The sequence below is a fragment of the Lynx canadensis genome, chromosome A2 (assembly GCF_007474595.2).
Source record: "Lynx canadensis isolate LIC74 chromosome A2, mLynCan4.pri.v2, whole genome shotgun sequence".
Taxonomy (NCBI): Eukaryota; Metazoa; Chordata; class Mammalia; order Carnivora; family Felidae; genus Lynx; species Lynx canadensis.
In genome coordinates this window covers 80,437,403-80,457,264 of record NC_044304.2, presented here as the reverse complement: position 1 = coordinate 80,457,264, position 19,862 = coordinate 80,437,403, and the positions used below count along the sequence as shown (strand labels likewise).

Below are 19,862 nucleotides of genomic sequence, written 5' to 3'. Positions count from 1 at the left end.
TTGAGTCCCATTAGCTGTGTCATCTGACACATGGCACATCTGAAAAAAAAACCAAGCCATTTTAGCTCATCTACTGAGTGTTTTCGGCATGTACAACATTTCTCTTTTTAAATTACAACTCCATCTGTGTTCTGCCCAGTCTTATTGAAAATAGTCTAATTTTGGTTTTAATTCCAAATATGTAAATTAATGCTTCAGCTTGAGTAAGTAAAAAATCTTTACTTTCATCAACTGGAAGAGATTTGTTCAAGGATTTAGGCAGATTTACATTTTAACAACCCGTTTTCCAGACAAGGCCTAGAAACGCCTGTGGGGTGTCAATTACAAGGCTAGCAATGAGTTTAAGAAAATGGCTCAAGAGCAAGTTGAGAAAAGTTGCTTGTTGCTAAAAGGATCTTAAGGGAATCTGCCCTGAGGCAACAGCACTCGTGGTCAGAGGCTAAGTGTAGAGCAGAACTTTCATGTCTATGACAAGCGGATGCTTCCCAGAATACTCTGGTCAGTTCTCCTCTTTAAAGTTCATATACACATAGGGATACGGATCTGTGATTTTCAGAAGAGTCATACACACAATTGCTACACTGTTCCAACCACCAAGTATTTTACAGTAATTTTATTACCAAGATTAAAGAAAATGTTAAAAAGCTCTACCTCTCCAATCAGGAAATAAGGTCTTGAGGACAGGACCCTGTCTTCCTCTGTAGCCCTCAAAGCTCCTGCCTGTGCCCCGGGGGCAGAGAACATGTTCCATAAACAGTCACGTGTTTTGAACTACTTGTTATTTCTGTAGGGTGATCTTGTAAAAATTTACATAAGATTATATCGTTGCCTGGGCTAAGAGCCCTCAGCTGGTGTCCAAGATGCATGGATTCAGACCCCATCTCCTTACCGTGGCTAGCAAGGCTCTCTGCACAACGGGACTTCTGCCCCTCATCTCCAGGAGTTCCAAGCCACACTAGCCTCCCTCCCTCCTTCCTTCCTTCCTTCCTTCCTTCCTTCCTTCCTTCCTTCCTTCCTTCCTTCATCTCTTTCTCCCTCCCTCCCTCCCTTTCTTTCTTCCTCTTAAACTATTTTTTTAAATGTTTTATTTATTTTTGACAGACCGTGCACAAGTGGGGGAGGGGTAGAGAGAGGGGGGACAGAGGATCTGAAGCGAGCTCTGTGCTGACAGCAGGGAGCCCAACGTGGGCTCGAACTCATGAACCATGAGATTATGACCTGAGCTGAAATTGGATGTTCAACTGAGACACCCAGTCACCCCCACACTAGCCTTCTTTCTGTTCTCCAACATCAGAATTCTTTTCTGCTGGCCTTTGCTGTTTCTTCTGACTTGGAAAACTTGCCCTGAGCTCATCCTGTGCTGCCTCCTTTTCATCCTTTAGATTTCAGTTTAAATGTCACTTCCTCAGTGAGCCCCCTCCCAGATCACTCTATCTAAATCAAATCTCCCCATCAACAACTGGCCATCTCTTCAGGTGATTTATTTCTGTCTAGCCTGCCAAGTTAACATCTTGCTTATTTCTTTTCTTTATTGTCTATATTCTGATTCTTCTCACTAAAATGGAAGTGTCCCTATGGATGGGGCTTTTGTCTGCTCTGGTCAGGGCTTCTTCCGCTTCTGGCACTTGGTGGTTTGGACTTGGGGTCCCCTTCACCACACTGTCTCTTTCTCTCTGCCACATAGTTGGCAACACCTAGAATCTATCCAGCAGCAGCTTGTCCTGCATGCTGGAATGAGGACCTCAGATGAGCCTCAATGAAAATGTAGCACTAAGAAGAAATCTTACTGTTTTAACCCACTGAGATTTAAAGGGTTGTTCCTTATTGCACCATAACCTAGCACATCTTGAATAACGTGTCACATGATTGGAGACACTGTATCCACAGCCTAGAATGGACGTGGCTTAGAGCAGATTCTTGAATAAATCTTTGTTGAAGAGATTAGGGAATGCAAAATAGTCTGTAAAACGTTCTAAACTTTTAAAGAAACTTTTACCTCTACAGAAACTTTTACAGAAACATCTACAGATGTTTCAGTAAATATACAATCTGGATAATTACTAGACTAAAAGTACTGAGATACTCAGAAAACGTCATGAAACGTCTCAGTTAGTGGTGACATGGCCAAGGACATTTAGGATTGACCATTAGAGCTATCACTAGCTCCATGGACTCACAGGTACAGTTTAAGCCAATATGTTTTTTATTTTATGTTTTTTTTTTTAACATTTATTCATTTTTTGAGAGACAGAGAGAGACAGAGCATGAGTGGGAAAGGGGCAGAGAGAGAAGGAGACACAGAATCCAAAGCAGACTCCAGGCTCCAAGCTGTCAGCACAGAGCCCAATGCAGGGCTCGAACTCACAAACCATGAGATCATGACCTGAGTCGAAGTCAGATGCTCAACCGACTGAGCCACCCAGGTGCCCCTAAGCCAATATGTTTTATACAGTCATGCCTGAGATAGTAAACTTACATACTACAAAACTTTTTATGTGCCTTTCATGAGATCAAGGTTTGTAGGAGGACCCTTCTGAGAAGCCCACAGATTTTGTATTAGGGAAACTCATATTTGGGTTCCTTAAGGATCCCATCCTACTCGCAGAGCTCCTGGAGGCCACTTATATATGTTACAGACCTTTTGCATTTTTTTCAGAACTGAACCACTGAGGCAGGAGATGGTATGGATGCCTAGAGAAGTGGAGTTCTGGGCAAGGAGAGAAGCAGTATGCAGGAGGTTAAGACATCCATTCTGGAATGTGCATCAGTGGTTTGAATCCCTGCTCATTCACTTACTGACTGCATGATCTTGGGTAAGTTGCTTGACCTGCTTGTGTCTCAGTTTCTCTATCTGTAAAATTGGACTAATAGTACCTATGGCAAAGAGGTATGATGGAGATTAAATGAGTTAACAGATAAAACACTTGGAATAGTGCCTTGCATATATCAGGTGCTCAGGAAAAGTTAATGTTTATCCTTACCAAGAACTGTTCCTTCTACCAAAGGATACTAGTACCCCCAGAACGTTTATGGCCAGGGTCTGATCTGCATTCAGTAAATAACACCCTATGCAAAAACTTCTAGCCCCGCACTAAATGTAAAAGTCTCTTTTTCTTCCTATTGAAAGTTATAAAGGAATTGCATTCCTTAAAACAAATAGACTCTGATAGGATCCATGAGCTTTTCAGGCTTAAGGATCTAGATGAGGAACCTAAGGCATCATGGCTCCATGCAGCTACCCATTTAATGATGGAAAAGAGAAGAGAAAGAAAGTGTCTCAGTTTGCAAAATCCTGGCCAACTTTGGGAAGAAAAAACACTAATGTGCCAATAGTAACTATAATTTCTATAGAGATATAGCAACTTACCTTCATTTCTAGCTCTTGGTTTGATGCAGGTAATCCCTGAAGTTTTGCTTCCAATTTGTATATAAAACTGAACGAGTCTGGTGAAAAAAACCCCAAAAACCCAAACTTCAGTTTATTCATAAATAGGTAAGTTCAGAAGAGATTTAACCTTCTGTGTTTTGACACAGAAAATTTAAAAAAAATTCTGTAATTCTGAAATGTTACTTTTAAACACAACGGGCATATGAAAATCAGAAGCTGCATAGATTATGTAGCAAGTTAATTCTATAAGCATTTTAAAGTTTCCTAACAACCATTAATTTTATTCTGCAACAATGATTTAAACAAAAGGAAACAATTGAACTTCACTTCATTGTGAAAGTCTGGCATAATTTAGTGAAATCACTGAAATGGTCATTCCTTAGATTGAGATCATACTATTCTTGGAAATTCAGGATGAAGAAAAAACTAACATTAAGAAGCCAAATGCTGCATTAGTTTAGGGCCACATAATTACTTATATTGCTGACTTAGACTTGGATGGTTTAATTTTTCACAGCTGACACTCACTCAGTGTGATGTAAATTAGCCCTCCATCCATAGTAAACCAACAGAGAGGGCCTACATACATGACAGGAGCCCACTGTGACAACTTAGAAGGAAAGGGAATGAGACTAAAGGCAGAAAAAACGTGACACAGAACCCCAGATTTTAGTGAGGACAAGGCCTATAAGCTTAAAATATTTCTTCTGCTTCCCTTCTTCCGATTCTCAAATAATTTAATTGATAGTAATACAAAAAGCACAGTTTTATTTTAGGTGTGCTACTATTTCATTTGACCTTAAAACTAAGCAGTTCTTTATTTTACCAGTAGGTGTCAGTATAGGTATTTTAAATTTCAGGAGCAGTTTTTATTTTTATTTTATTATTATTATTATTATTATTTTTAGAGGGCTCCACACCCAATATGGGGCTTGACCTCACAACCTGAGATCAAGAGTCGGATGCTCTACCAACTGAGCCGGTCAGGTGCCCCTGGGACAGTTTTTAATAAGTGAATACAAATACACTTCGATAAACGGAATGTATCATTTTCAGACACAAAATTTTTTTTTTTTTAATTTTTTTTTTCAACGTTTATTTATTTTTGGGACAGAGAGAGACAGAGCATGAACGGGGGAGGGGCAGAGAGAGAGGGAGACACAGAATCGGAAACAGGCTCCAGGCTCCGAGCCATCGGCCCAGAGCCCGACGCGAGGCTCGAACCCACGGACCGCGAGATCGTGACCTGGCTGAAGTCGGACGCTTAACCGACTGCGCCACCCAGGCGCCCCCAGACACAAAATTTAAAGTTGAAAAAAAATCCTTGCTTCACCTGGCATATATGAAAATAATATCAAATAGTCTTCATAGTAACAATGAACTTTAGACAACCAAGCTGACATACATTAGACACACAGACTTTGGTGATGTCTGTAGGCTGGTTAATGAATTGTGGTATACATTTTGCAGAAACTATTTTATTATGGAGTTGAAGTTATACTTCATTTTTAAATATCAAAATATATAGAGAGAAACCTTATTATGTAAGTCCTCAATAGGATAACAGAGTGTTTTAGGTTTGACCACAAGGCATGGTGAATCTTCATGGAGAAGTGTACCAATAAACTATTCACCTGATACTCCTGGTGTCCAGAGGGACAGTCCTTGCTTCCCTTTTCCCGGGGCCATTGAAGTAGAGAGATTTGCCATCATTCAGTGTTCCACAGCCAGTTCCAACCTGGCCTCCAGTTATCTTATACCACAGAGGGCTGAGCTTCCCCTCAAACCTATCGAACATCTCACTGTGATTAGGGACATTAGACACACAGGTTCCTTGTGCAGCTTCCAAGAAAAGAAATACACAGGAGAGAGGCTTTGTTGAAATCATGAAACATTAGAAGGTACATTCAGAGCCCGGGCTAAAGAAGCATTTCCACAGGTGTTAGGGGAAAGAAGCCACATGGAAAATCTGTATCTCACAATTGTCTGTCTGAAGTACAGCCATCACTACTATCATTACAAAACACTATTCCACCTCTATCATTTTTTATTCCTTAGTAGAGAGACACTGGGAACCACACATTTCCATGGTTCTTGCTACTCAGAGGATTTGTGCAAACTGACAGATTTTGTCCACAATAAAATGTGTTCCTTTGCTGTCCTTCTATCAGAGGATCAATAAGGAGAGTTAATTTCAGATTTAAAAAAACACACCCTTGAAACCAGGAGTGGCTGGGCACTCCACAGAAGGCCTGCAACAACATATGTTCATCTTTGGTCATGCGCCAGAAGAAGGGCAGAGCACTGAAAATCTGGGAGGAATCCTTTTGAAGTTGCCTCCAGGAAAAACTCTACAAAAAGATTTTTGAAGCTTGTAACATTTTCTCCAATTTTACTCTTTAATCTCAGCTCACTTTTTATTTTTCCTTGTAGCAAGAGCCAACGGTGACCATGGTCAGAAATATTTCTCTTGTAAAGTCCTCTTTTGGCAGCCCTGGATTTATCATTTCTTACACTGATTTTTACTTTGCATGTATAAAATTACATGCCATATAAAAAGCAATGTAAAGAACACAGAGAGCCCCTTGCAGCCAAGTGGTCAAGGGAGAGCTTAGGTTTGAGTTCTAGAGAATGACTTGCTAGAGTTTGAAGCCTAGCTACAGCAATTCCTAGCTGGGTGACCTGGGGAGAGATACTAAGCCTCTCTGTCTTGGTTTCCTCAAATATAAACAAGGACAATAATAGTATGTACAATGGCATAGGGTTTTTGTTAGAATTCAGTGAGATGAAATGAAAAGCACTTACTATAGTGCCTCATAAAGCAGAGCCTAAAGCAATGTTAACTACTATCAGTTTACTAATAAATAAATCTCCTTTAGGGAGTGAAATTGGCATTACCATGGTTTTTTTTCCTTAGGCAGCTCAAAACTACAGAATATCTTAGCACTTCAAGGGCCTGGGTGGCAAATTCCTACGATTAGGACTTAAAGAAGAATCATCTCAGAATCTGTTTCCTTGGAAGAAGTAACATGGCATACAGTAACCAGAGATTAATATTTTACAAACAAACCACCAGATGCATGTCTGTGGCCTTACCGGTGTAGCCCAGGTCACAGAAACACACCCCTGAAACACAGTCCCCATGGCCACTGCAGTAGCTGGGACAAGGCTCGGATATGTACACTCCATCCAAACCAAAGGGAGGCACGTTCTTCTGTGAGCTGCTCTCCTGAATCCATCGGAATCTGGTTTTACTGTCAGGAAAAAACAACACATGTGTTTCTTGTACCAACATTGCGTACAAAAGCACTGAAATACAGAGCGGTTCAGAAAAATTAAAAAAAGATTAATGTTTATTTGAAAGTCATGTCTTCTTGATTGGACACTTGACCTTCATAATAAGGTGTCTCTCTCACAGCTTTCTTAGCCTATTTTTCTTCTTCAGCCTGTTTTCTTTCTCAGCCTGTTTATTTCTTCTTCAGCCTAAATGTTTCAATACCAGGAGGATTATCAGGTACAGAAGATTTTTGATGGCCAGAAATGTAATATAGGTTTTTACTTGTATATTTTCCATCTCATACTCTTTTAGTAACAGAAACCAGAAAGGTATTCCTTTCACTTAATTAGTATTTCTCCCTTCCATTGCACTAATTTTATGGGTATTTTCAGAAGAGGCCATTTAGGAATTTTTGAGACCATCAAATAGAATGCTCTTTGTTAAGACATATAAGGGGGACTCTAGCTATTTGCCACTGATGTGATTCTGACAGGAAAGAGTTAAGTTCATACTAACAATGCTACTCCTACCTGTTGGCTCCCTCTTCATCTCTCAACTTCAAATCTCTAAGACACTCATTCTGTGGACTCTTAGCAACCAGCTGGGCTGCCAGTGACCACTGGTTTCTGCCAATGAACAAAAAAGAGACCTGGTTCCAGTGCTTCAAAATCCTGGAACACCAGTGGGCTGGGCTGTTGCCCAGTGCTTCCTCCTCCACAACATTCTGGACACTGCCAAATGAACACTTGTCCCAGTTGCTTCCCAGCCTTTGCAATCCCTTCAGGACATCTCTCTTTTCAAATATATGGAAACCCATCCACATCTATAATATCACACCAGGAAAACACCTCTTCCTTCTCAGTTCTACTGACATCAGAGAAGGAAGATGGATTAGGTTACCTGGAGTCCAATTAATTTTGCTGCCAATATTTATAGACTTGTGAGTGAATCCAGTTTCTTAGTAAATAAGGGTAAAGAATCTTAAAGATTAATGAAGATTGTCAAGGATAACTATAGACAAAGTTGGTTCCTTGTCCTCTCCATTATTGTGGAAATAATACAGTAGTGTCAGAATTCATTTCTTTCTAGCTCTTCATAGCTTTGATTATTTGGCAACACAGAACCATCAACCTGGATTTTTTTCTTCATTATTTTAAGTCACCTACTCTTGGCAAATCCGCAGTATGTAACCAAAAATGGTGTTTACTAGGTAAGTGTTCAGAGATTAATCACCTATTACTGCAAGTCTTAGCACACATTCTTCAGTGTGTTAAGAGGTAGGTAAACATCTTTTATTTCCTTTGAAACTAATTCAAAATATGTTGGTTTTATTTTTTAAGACAAAATACAAAGCAAAAAAAAAAAAAAAAAAAGAAGAAAGAAAGAAAGGGAAAAAAGAAAATACAGTGGTAGTGTCATGGACCTGGGGAAAATTCCTCCGTTTGGGGTTGTAATGTTATTTAGGTTGTGCAGATGTTTTTCCTCTCAAAGGAAGTAAATGGAATTAATGATCAGCAGCTTTTGCCAATTGCTGCCTTTAAGGAAAATGGCAAGGCTTCTGTGCTCCTCTCAAAAGACAGGTGTATCTTTTGATAAAAAGGAAAACATGCCAATTCTCTGATACAAGTCCTCTTTGATTAAAAGTCATTCTTATCTCTTCCTTTTCTGTTTCTATAATAGAGAGAAACAATAGATGCACAACTTCTATCCCATGGAAAGTAAGAAAGAGGTAACAACAAGTTTCCTCTACTCTAAGTCCTCCTATTTGGGCAAGATCAGGGCATCTCTATTGACTGCCCTACTTCATGGAAGAAGCAGGCTCAGGTTGAGGCCCAGAAGCATTTAGAAGGTTGAAGATTCCCACTGTTGGGTAAATCTAGATGCTTGGGTAATTTGATAATGAATGAAGGGCAAGTGAAACACTTTCACCCATCTGTTTCTTGGGAGTCCCTATTATTTTCATAACAATAAGAGAACGAGGGTCTGGTCTGGCCAGAGAGAGGAGGCACCCCTAGGTCTAAGACTCCTATTGACCCAAGAAGCAGAGTGCACTGTTAGATATTTGAGAAGGTACAAGACCTCAGGAGCTCAGAATTAAGGAATCCATATTTAAATAAAGAAAAAACAAAACAAAACAAAATGATGAATTATTTGGTTAATAGGGTGAGTCCAGGACATGATGAATCATAGCTAAGGTCCTAGCTGGGAGCCCATATTTCAAAGAAATAGGGCAAGACATTGTACCTCTTTTCCTTCTCTTTATCTTTGCTGGATGGCTTTTAGTTGGCAGATGTAAACCAAAGCAAGAAAGCTTTCACCATTCACGACATCAGCCAAGTTTTGCTTCATTTAAATTTTTCCAAGTTGTGCCTGGTTCCCGATGCCTACTGCTGCTCTGTCCTACTCTCCACTGCACAGTCTTGGAACTGAGCACGAGAAATTAGCAACCTCAGGGTTGCTGGAATAAAAAGAAGGACTACTAAGAAATTAACTAAATAACTGTCGTCATGGGGGCGCCTGGGTGGCTCAGTCAGTTAAGCGTCCGACTTTGGCTCGGGCCACGATCTCATGGCTTGTGGGTTCCAGCCCTGCATCAGGCTCTGTGCTGACAGCTCAGAGCCTGAAGCCTCCTTCAGATCCTGTGTCTCCTTCTCTCTCTGCTCTTCCCCTGCTCATTCTCTGTTGCTCTCTGTCTCTCAAACCAGAATAAACGTTTTAAAAACAAAAAAACTGGGGCGCCTGGGTGGCGCAGTCGGTTAAGCGTCCGACTTCAGCCAGGTCACGATCTCGCGGTCCGTGAGTTCGAGCCCCGCGTCAGGCTCTGGGCTGATGGCTCAGAGCCTGGAGCCTGTTTCAGATTCTGTGTCTCCCTCTCTCTCTGCCCCTCCCCCGTTCATGCTCTGTCTCTCTCTGTCCCAAAAATAAATAAACGTTGAAAAAAAAAAATTAAAAAAAAAAAAAACAAAACAAAAAAACTGTCGTCATGGAGAGACCATCGGAAGAAGGAAAGAAAGAAATAGGCCAAAGTGAGGTGGCTGTTTCATTTCTTCTCTGAAGAAATAGGTGGTTTCTGACAGTTAAAAGTTATCTTGTCTGTTTCTTGAAATGCCTTGTAATTCTTTGCCTAAGAGCTGTTTTCTTATAATAGGATACTTGTTCATCAAACTGTTTCTGAATCTTTACTTGAAAACCTCTTTTTATACCAGCAAAAATCTACCATACCTGGGATCCCACATGCTTCTACCATGTTATAAGAGATTTGGTATGCAGAGAATTTTTTAAGTTAGTTAATTTATTTACTTATTTATTTATTTATTTATTCATTCATTCATTCAGACAGAGCCAGAGAGAGGCAGAGAGAGGGAGAGAGAATCCCAAGCTGGCTTTGCGCAATCAGCATGGAGGCCAATGTGGGGCTCAAACTCATGAACCATGAGATCATGATCTAAGCTGAAATCAAGAGTCAGCTGCTTCACCGACTGACCCACTCAGGTGTCCCAGGAATTTCTTGATGTGGCACCATGAATTCATCCCTCTCTCTACGTTAGGATATTCACTGCTCACTATTGGAATGGCTTTGTCAACTGAAGACTGGATAACTTTCATCCTTGGACTAGTTCTTCTCTGGGTACTGATACTACTCATATGAATATTATGGTGGAACAATGGAGAAGGTTAGTCAAAGACAAAGTATTATGCTGTCCACCTACAGAATAAATTTCCAATTGAATTTATTGCAGGAACCAGAACAAGACTGTTACCCATTCTTGTATGCAGAACCAGACCACAAGTATATCTTACTTTTATTTACTCTTCTTAAATATGAAATAAATTATAGTTTTAAAGCTATAGCTACAACAACAACAACAAAAAGAAGTAGGCCAAAGTTAAGCTAATAAGCATGTCTAGATTCCACATAGTTTATCTTTTTTAAAGTAGTGGAGATATAGTCTTGAAATTATTCATGCTATTAATGTGGGAATGAGCTATCCGTGCCTTTTCAGGGAGACACAGCAGAATGCAGAGTAATGATTTTTCTGAACAGCATGGAATTTATTTTGGAAAACATTTTATTTTTTTAAAATTGTTTTTAGGGGCGCCTGGGTGGCGCAGTCGGTTAAGCGTCCGACTTCAGCCAGGTCACGATCTCGCGGTCCGTGGGTTCGAGCCCCGCGTCGGGCTCTGGGCTGATGGCTCGGAGCCTGGAGCCTGTTTCCGATTCTGTGTCTCCCTCTCTCTCTGCCCCTCCCCCGTTCATGCTGTGTCTCTCTCTGTCCCAAAAATAAAAAAAAAAAAAAAAAAAAACAAAAAAAAAGTTGAAGAAAAAAAAATAAAATTGTTTTTAATGTTTATTTATTTTTGAGAGACAGAGTGAGAGCGGGGGAGAGGTAGAGAGAGAGGGAGACACAGAATCTGAAGCAGCTCCAGGCTCCAAGCTGTCAGCACAGAGCCCGATGCGGGGCTCGAACTCAATGAACCGTGAGATCATGACCTGAGCTGAAGTCAGACGCTTAACTGACTGAGCCACCCAGGCGCCCCTGGAAAATATATTTTAAAAAGGGAGGCATCTTCATTGTAGCTAATCACCTACTGTTGGTCCTTATTCCTCATTCAATATCCACTCATTCAACCGGCATTTACCAAGTGCCTCCAATATGCCAGACATAGTGCTAGGGTTATGTATACAATGGGAAACAAAAACCCAACAAGGTTCCTGCCATCATGCAGCCCATAGTCAAATGAGGAAATACCTCAATGGAACCCTAAATAAAGTAATGTAAATGTGCAATGCTGATTACTACTACTATTGAGAAGGACATAGAGCTAGAAAAGCATCTTTGATCTGATAGTCAGGAAGGTCTGGGAAGGATTGGAGAACATGATGATTGAGGAAATGACAGAGTTCAGTTTTTTTTTTAATTTTTTTTAACATTTATTTATTTTTGAGAGACAGAGAGAGACAGAGCATGAGTGGTGGAGGGGCAGAGAGAGAGAGAGGAGACACAGAATCTGAAGCAGGCTGCAGGCTCTCAGCAAGCTGTCAGCACAGAGCCTGATGCGGGGCTTGAACCCACAAACTGTGAGATCATGACCTGAGCCGAAGTCGGATGCTCAACCGACTGAACCACCCAGGCGCCCCTGACACAGTTCAGTTTTTATGTCACTTTACTAGAAATAAACCATAGTGTGGCTTGACCATTCAAATCTTGAACAAAACCTTCCAGAGGTTTTGCTTTCCCAGATAAGGAAACAGTAGAAGACTCTATCTTTGTCTCCTTTCCCAATTACTTTTGTTCAGAGGATGCCTGGGTGAACAGGAGAATCAATTTCTATACCACCCTCTTCCGCCACCACATTTCAGATGTACATCAGCCTTTCAAACCAAGAAGCTTCCTGTGCATCTGCTGGTCATGTGCAGAGGTTCACAGGTGATGGTGGCAGTGGAGGAGACATTCTGCAGAATAGTAGGCAATTGTGTTTCTGGCACCTCTTCCTGCCCTCAAAGTATTAACATTTTGCATTCTGCATAGGGAACCTACAGAAGGCTGAATGACATGACAGACTGTATGGTTGGGGACACTGCCGTGTGTCAGGGATATACCGGCATGTAGCTACTGTCACCAACATGTCTCCTTTGTAGGCAAGAACCAAGAGAATGAATATGAAGACAAAATGCTCCTTTGAGAAAATCAGGTTACGATTATTTGTGAAAGAGCAATGTTCTAGTAACTATTATAAGCATGTTGCCTCGTGGCAAAATAGCTCCCAATTTTAACAATTTTCACACTTCAAATTCTCAGCTTTCCAACACTGCATTTGGAGATAGCAGAGTTTAACATATTGCAGAAGAAACAACAGCTCTTAAAGTGGAAATATATTTACTATTCTTCAGTAGAGAGCTCTTTGTCACCAACATGCCATCAACCAGCAAGCTGGATGGTATTCAAATTAGCCAGGAAGCTGGACTCTAATGAAGAATATTTCTTCTTCCAACAGCTGAGGTCCAAAAAAAAATATTGGTATGTTGGGAGCTTCAAAATATTGGCTCACTTTGTGATATTGAGGAAAACCTTCTTTTATTTCTCATATGTGGCTTTACCACTGCTTTCATAGTGATGTCTTACAACACCTGGATATGCTTGCTAGTCACTGCAGCAAATATACACCACTCGATGTTCCCCAGCTTCACAGCATGCTACACTATATATTTGGAAGAGCTGTGGTTGAGCCAATGTTTCAGAAAAGGATAGCTGGGGAGGGGGGGAGGCAGGCAGCTGGTAGTGAGGACTACAGGGCTACACTGTTACATGCCCAACTTCTGATGGGCAGAAAGCAGGATGAGATGGCTATTAAGATACAAACACAGATAAATTTTCATGTCAAAGGAAAGATACCTCAGAGGTTGAAGCCTACAGAGTAGAACCAACAGCTGAGAAGAACAATAGATTAAGGAATGACTCCTAAGGAACAGAACTTAATCAAGGCCACTTTCTTGTCCTAGACCTTGCTTATGGAGGAGGGAGTCCTAACAACAAGTATCTTGCTGGATTTCAGAATTCCTATTGGCCAGTGGCTGCTATGTGATTCCCATTCCTTCCTTATGATTATTATTATTTTTTTGAGTGGAAGTGTCTATTGTAGTTATCCTGTCAGTGTCTCGCCATTGTATGTTGGATGCTGATAACTGTCTTTTTAGTTCACAGGTCTCTAGATCGAGAGGAGCCATGTACGGGGATCCATGGCCATACCCTGACCTGATAGAGATCACAAGATCAGCAACTAGTGACTGATACTGTGATGGAATGATATTTGGGGGGTCTTGGGAGGAGAGTGAATACATTTGGCTGTTGGAAGAGATGTGAGTCACTGGGACTAGTAACACACTATGGTAGATTGTTACAATAACACCCCCAATGAATCACACTTCCTTGTGTACATGTTCCTCTATAAAGTGACTTTTCTGCACTTGCTATCAGAAAGAGGAGTCTGTTTTCCCACGTTCTGAATCTAGACTGGCCTCGTAACTTGCGCTGATCAATTGGATGTGGCAAATAAGATAGTCCTGCAGTTTTTACTTTTGTTCTCTTGGAACTCTGGAACCACCTAACTGTAAACAACACTGGGATGAAGCCAACATAGAGAGAAAGGTCTTGCTGAGCCCAAACACTAACCAACTCACCAATCAAATGCAGCTACATGATGGAGCCCAGAGAGAGCAGCAGAACAACCCAGATAATCCTACAAAACCATGAGGAAGTAAATCATTGTTGCTTTAAGCTATTAAGTTTTGGAGAGACAGGTTGACAGATAACTGTACATATATTATCTTAGGCTATACTCAAGAATATAAACAAGGAGTAGGATGGTTTTTTTAAGAAAGTAATGTATGGGGCGCCTGGGTGGCACAGTCGGTTAAGCTCCCGACTTCGGCTCAGGTCATGATCTGACAGCTTGTGAGTTCGAGCCCCATGCTGACAGCTCAGAGCCTGGAGGCTGCTTCAGATTCTGTGTCCCCCTCTTTCTACTTCTCCTCTGCTCATGCTCTGTCTCTCTCTATCTCAAAAATAAACAAACATTAAAAAATTTTTTTTTTAAAATAAGAAAGTAATGTATCCATGCATCCTTGACTCCTTTTTCCTTCTACTGGTTAAGAGATGACAAGATCTAGAACAGCTGCCTTGGATCTGGAGCTGAGACTCTTGTGCTCAGAGTGGCAGAACCACCCTGTCAGCTTTGAACTGATCACCTTTGGACTGCTATATGAGAAAGAATGGACTTCTACCTTGTTTAAGCCTTGTAAAGCATTTGTATTTGTTCTTCTGTTACAGTAGCTGGGCCTGTAGCCTAACTAAAACAGAATGTAAGTCAAATTCTTAAATTTTGCTGAAGAAGGCCAACTCATCAACTTTGTTACCTATACATCAAATCTCTCTTTAATATACTACAAAGAACACTGGCATAAAGGCAAAAAAATTATTAGTTGACTTAGATACACTGACTGACAAACTTTCTTGGGAAAGTTGGTTTAAAGATTATGCTTCAAAGTTTAAGAGATTAACCCAGAAACTTGTACATCCTTGACTAAAATTGTTTCCCTACCTAGGAAGATTGTCTACCAAAGTCTGTGGTGTAATTTTTTAAGATGCATACCTAAGTACTGACGGAGGCAGAAGAACATAACCAGCTTCTCTAGCTAGATGAGGAACAATAAGTTTGGTGATCAATTAGGTGAAAGTTGTCACAGACAGAATGGTCTCCAAGAACTTTATGAATAGACCACTCCTATCGACTCCTATGCTTTTACCACTGTTATCAGTCTGGAGCAGGTAAGCTATGTTGTGGTGACCAACAATCCCCAATCTCAGTGGCTTAACTCAACAAAAGTTATTTCTTGCTTCTGCTGTATGCCCAGTGTAGGCTGGCAAGGAAGTCTGCTTGTTGTAGACATTAAGGGACCCAGACTGATGTAAACTACATCTCAAAACATGCTTTCATAAAGCATAGAACATGACAAAATCCACATGGGCTCTTAAAAACCACACATTTGATTTCCATTCACATTTTATTAGACCGCATCAAACTTTTAAAGATGCGGGGAAAATATAATCCTACCATATTCTAGGAAGGAAGCAAGCAAGCTGGAAATATTGCTGAATGGCACTAATGAATATTCCAAGTGTATATGAAGTCACAACCAGAAAGCTATACGAGTAGATAGATGCATATCATCTCAGCTCTGCAGAAATGCCTTGACTTAGTCACGATTTAATGCTACATCCTGGGATTCAATTAAGAAGTGTCTGCTTGAAGAATGTTTATCTTTCATAAAATGATAGAGTTAAAAATACTGATATCTACTTTACCTGGCATAAGGATACATATACATGCTATAAATCTATTTTAGAATACTAAGCATGGAAAAAATGTTATCCTTTTCTTAAAAATCAGAATGAATTTTTTCTTTTTATCCAAACATGAGAACTAAATGACTATATATTTTTCCCCTTTGTCCTAGCTGCCAGAAAACTAAGAGTTAAATTTATTGCCCTATTAATGAAACTAATTCCTTCAAGTTCTTTTAATCCATTTATCTCATTTCTCTGTCAATTGATATTTAATCTTTATATTATTTTTATAGTTATTTAAAGGAATTTTTAAAAATCTTTTTTAATATGTATTTATTTTTGAGAGAGACAGAGAGACAGTGTGTGATCAGGGGAAGGGAAGAGAGAGAGACACACAGAATCCGAAGCAGGCTCCAGGCTCTGAGCTGTCAGCACAGAGCCTGACACAGGGCTCGAACTCACGGACCATGAGATCATGACCTGAGCTGAAGTAGGATGCTTAACTGACTGAGCCACCCAGGAGTCCCTAAAGGGATCTTTTATATTACAAGATATCTCAAATTGCCCACACAGGTAGGTATTAAATTACCAAAAATCTATATAAAGTCAAAGTCTGATATAATAATGCCTTATGACTCCCTTGGACTTTAAACATCTTTTGTTCACTGCTGTCCCAGTGCCCAGAATGGTGCTCAATAAATATTTGTTGGATAAATGAATGAATGAATGAATGAATGAATGAATGAGTAAATCTGTTTCACAAGCATGCATGGGTGCATGTGCACCTCAACACACACCTGGGCTTTGGGAACTTTGCCCCAGGGCTCTTTTCCTTATTTTGTGAACAGATATGGCTAGACTATACGAATTCTTGTAGGTTATTAAAATGATGATATTGAGATAAATATATGCTTCCAAGAAATAACGCCTAGGGCACGTAATAAGAATGGTCACTGTACCTGGATGCAAGAGATCTGGGAATAACAATGGTGATTCTCGTCCATTCCTCAAAGTCCCCTGTGTGATACACGGTGGGCTCACTTAGTTCTCGGGAGTTTCCTTCACATCCTTTGCCCACAGATGCTGGGTAACAGCCTTCTTTCACCAGAAACCAGGACATTCCAGCATCATGAGAATACTGAAGAAGAACTGGAGCAGCACTGCTGAATTGATTGGCACATCCTATGTTTAGCTGTCCAAAGGAAAGACAGAATTATAAAAGGTCTTCATTTCAAGTTATCATTTAATACATTAGGTGCTGCAGCAGCCAGGGCCCTTTCTACTGAGTCTGTCTTTTATTGACAATGATAAGACATTCAGGTCAATTCCAAACAAGACCCTTCTGTAGGTTCTAGAAATCTTTAGGTGAGCAATGGGCGTTTTTTAAGAAAAGCTGGACCAGTTGCCATTTTGTGGATTTCTTGGGATTATAAGCAGGAAAACAGAAGGATAGTATCTCTGAGGTTGGAGCCACAGACAAAATCATGGAAGCCAAGAAATGGTTTTCTTCTCTGATCCCAGGCCTATATAAACAGAGGGAAGCAGAAGATAAAGAGCTATCCTCCTCAGGACATGAAGGTTACCTGAAGTGAGTGCCATCCTTCTGCTTTCAGTGGAACAAACATCTTTACTCCATTTTCTTGCCAAAGCTCAGTAAGAAATCATTGCTAACTTAGATGAAAAGAGCTAAGTTTTTGCCACTGCATCAAATAAGCAAAAATAATGTAGAAATAAAACCGTTATTGTCCTGTGCACTCATATAGAGGAATGTCATCACAGGATTAATAGTATTTTAAAGAAAAGAAAAATAAATAAAGCAACTTAAATCCCAATGCCCTAGCATGGGTATTTTTTTTTTCCTGTTTTCTCTTCTAATCTTTATAAAGAGGCATACATTTTGGTTATTGTTGAAGTCATCACACTTCCTAAACTTTCCTTTCGTGGGGCGCCTCAGGTAAGCAACCAACTTCAGCTCAGGTCATGATCTCGTGGTTCGTGGGGTCGAGCCCCGTGTGGGGCTCTGTGCTGATAGCTTGGAGCCTGGACCCTACTTCAGATTCTGTGTCTTCCTCTCTCTCTGCTCCTCCCCCACTCATGCTCTGTCTCTCTCTCAAAAATAAACATTAAATAAATAAATAAATAAAACTTTCCTTTTACTTTCTATTTAACATATTGTTTTATTATTGTATGCAGCATTGCAAAGAATATATGTTTGTTCTTTAGTTGATCTGTTATCACCAGATAAATTCCTAGAAATAGTATTACTGAATCAAAATGCAGAAACACTTTAAATTTTTTTATTTGAATGTGTTCATTTTTAATCAGCTGGGTTCAAATGAATCAGTTTTACCACAGCTCTGAATGTTATTTAGGTTTAAAACAGTTTCTTTCTAAATTAGTATATGTACAAATAATTTTATTACTGTTTTAGTTTATATTTTTTGGTAATTATAAATGTCAATCTCTTTTCTTGATATTTATTTGGTTATATGCCATCTTTTTTTCATTTGTTTTAATTTTTAATTTTTTTATTAAAAAATTTTTAAACATTTATTTACTTTTGAGAGACAGAGAGAAATAGAGCATGAGCAGGGGAGGGGTGGAGAGAGAGGGAGACACAGAATCCGAAGCAGGCTCCAGGCTCTGAGCTGTCAGCACAGAGCCCAATGCAGGGCTTGAACCCATGAACCGAGAGATCATGATGTGAGCTGAAGTCAGACGCTTAAATGACTGAGCCACCCGGGTGCCCCTGCCATCTTTTTTTTTTAAGTTTATTTATTTATTTTGAGAGAGAGAGGGAGAGAAAGTGAGAGTGAGGAGGGGCAGAGAGAGATGGAGAGAGAATCCTGAGCAGGGCTCAAACTCATAAACCATGAGATCATGACCTAAGCCAAAATCAAGAGTTAGACGCTTACCAACTGAGCCACCCAGGCGCCCCTATTTAATTACATACCATCTTACATGAATGATCTATTCATATCTTATTTAGGTTGTTGGTGGGAGCCACCATAGAGCTTTAATGTATAAGCCTAGAGATAAGAATAGTCAAATTGTATAAAAAAACTGAAGTAAGCACTCAAAGGAACATGATCATGACTGAAGAATAAAGGATGAAGAAAAGGTAGGGTCACAGGCATAATACTGGTCCAGACATCAAGAGGTCAACCAGTTCATACTTGTGACTATTGGTAGTTGGATCCAGTCTTTCAAAAGAAGATTCTATATTTTCCTTATTCCCATACTCACAGCTAGAAAGCATCTCTCAGAAGACTTTATAATTGGGCTAGTAGGAATTTTATTGTGATACATTTATCCAAGTTTATATAATTCAATGTCAATAATATAAGCAAAGACTTGACAATCTCAGATGCATGATTAAACTCTTTTAGCACAAATTCCTTTCGTTGCGCATTAGTAAGCATTAGCTTTTGGTTGGTAAGAGTTGATGGTAATTACAAAGGGCACACACAGTTAGCTTTTCATTATGGCCATCATTGTTTCTAAAGTAGGAAAGTTGATGGCACTTTCAGTGGCCTGACAAGTCTATGCCTTTTTAAATTGACCATTTAGTCTGCTTCTTAACTGTTAATGTTTTCTAGCATTCAATTCTTGGCTTTCTTATCTTTGTACTCTATACATGCTCCTTAATAAGTCGTTCACATCATAATTTCAAATTCCTTCTAAATACCTACAACTCCCAGACTGGGCCTCTCTCCAGCTGTCTGGAAAGGTCCATAACTGCTTCCCATGTATTTCCATGTGAGCAGTCCACAGGCATCCCCAATTCCGCAGGCCCAGGTCTGCCCTCATCATCCACACCCTAAAACAAATCTTCCTGTATCTCCAGTTTCAATGACTGGAGCCAGGAATGTGGGAGTCATTCTAAAATCCATTCTATCATCCAACAGGTCACCAAAACCTGTTGACTCTTCCCCTTTCACATCTCACAGATCATCTACTTATTTTTATAATCTCACGCAGTGCTTTAATCTGGCCTCATTTCATCCTTTCTTTACTCATCCTTTCTTTACTCAGTAAAGCATCCTTTCTTTACTCAGAATATAGTCAACAATCTGAGTACTTCTCCCCGCCTCCTCCACTCTTGCACAGTCCTCATCTTTTACCTGGATCATTGCAATAGCTGCCCAGCTGGTCTTTCTGTCTCCACCTTTGCCTCTGCCACTGTACTCCCAGCACAGTCACCAGATTCTTTAAAAGCCTGAGTCAGAGTATGTCTCTTCTGCTAGCCATTTTATTCAGAGCAGAAGTCCAAGTCTGACCTCCTTTTTTCTATGTGTCTCCCTGTTCTCGCTCTCTTTGCTCTAGTCACAATGGCGTCCTTGTGATTTTC

General features: G+C 40.1%; 1 protein-coding gene across 1 annotated transcript in view; it reads right to left on the bottom strand.

Annotated features, from left to right (window-relative positions):
- RELN (reelin) overlaps nucleotides 1–19,862 on the bottom strand; it is a 532,864-nt gene that overhangs the window by 94,727 nt on the left and 418,275 nt on the right. Inside the window, 4 exon segments of the mRNA XM_030307797.1 lie at nucleotides 3,368–3,444; nucleotides 5,023–5,230; nucleotides 6,485–6,642; nucleotides 16,471–16,703. Coding sequence (XP_030163657.1) covers nucleotides 3,368–3,444; nucleotides 5,023–5,230; nucleotides 6,485–6,642; nucleotides 16,471–16,703 — 676 coding nt within the window.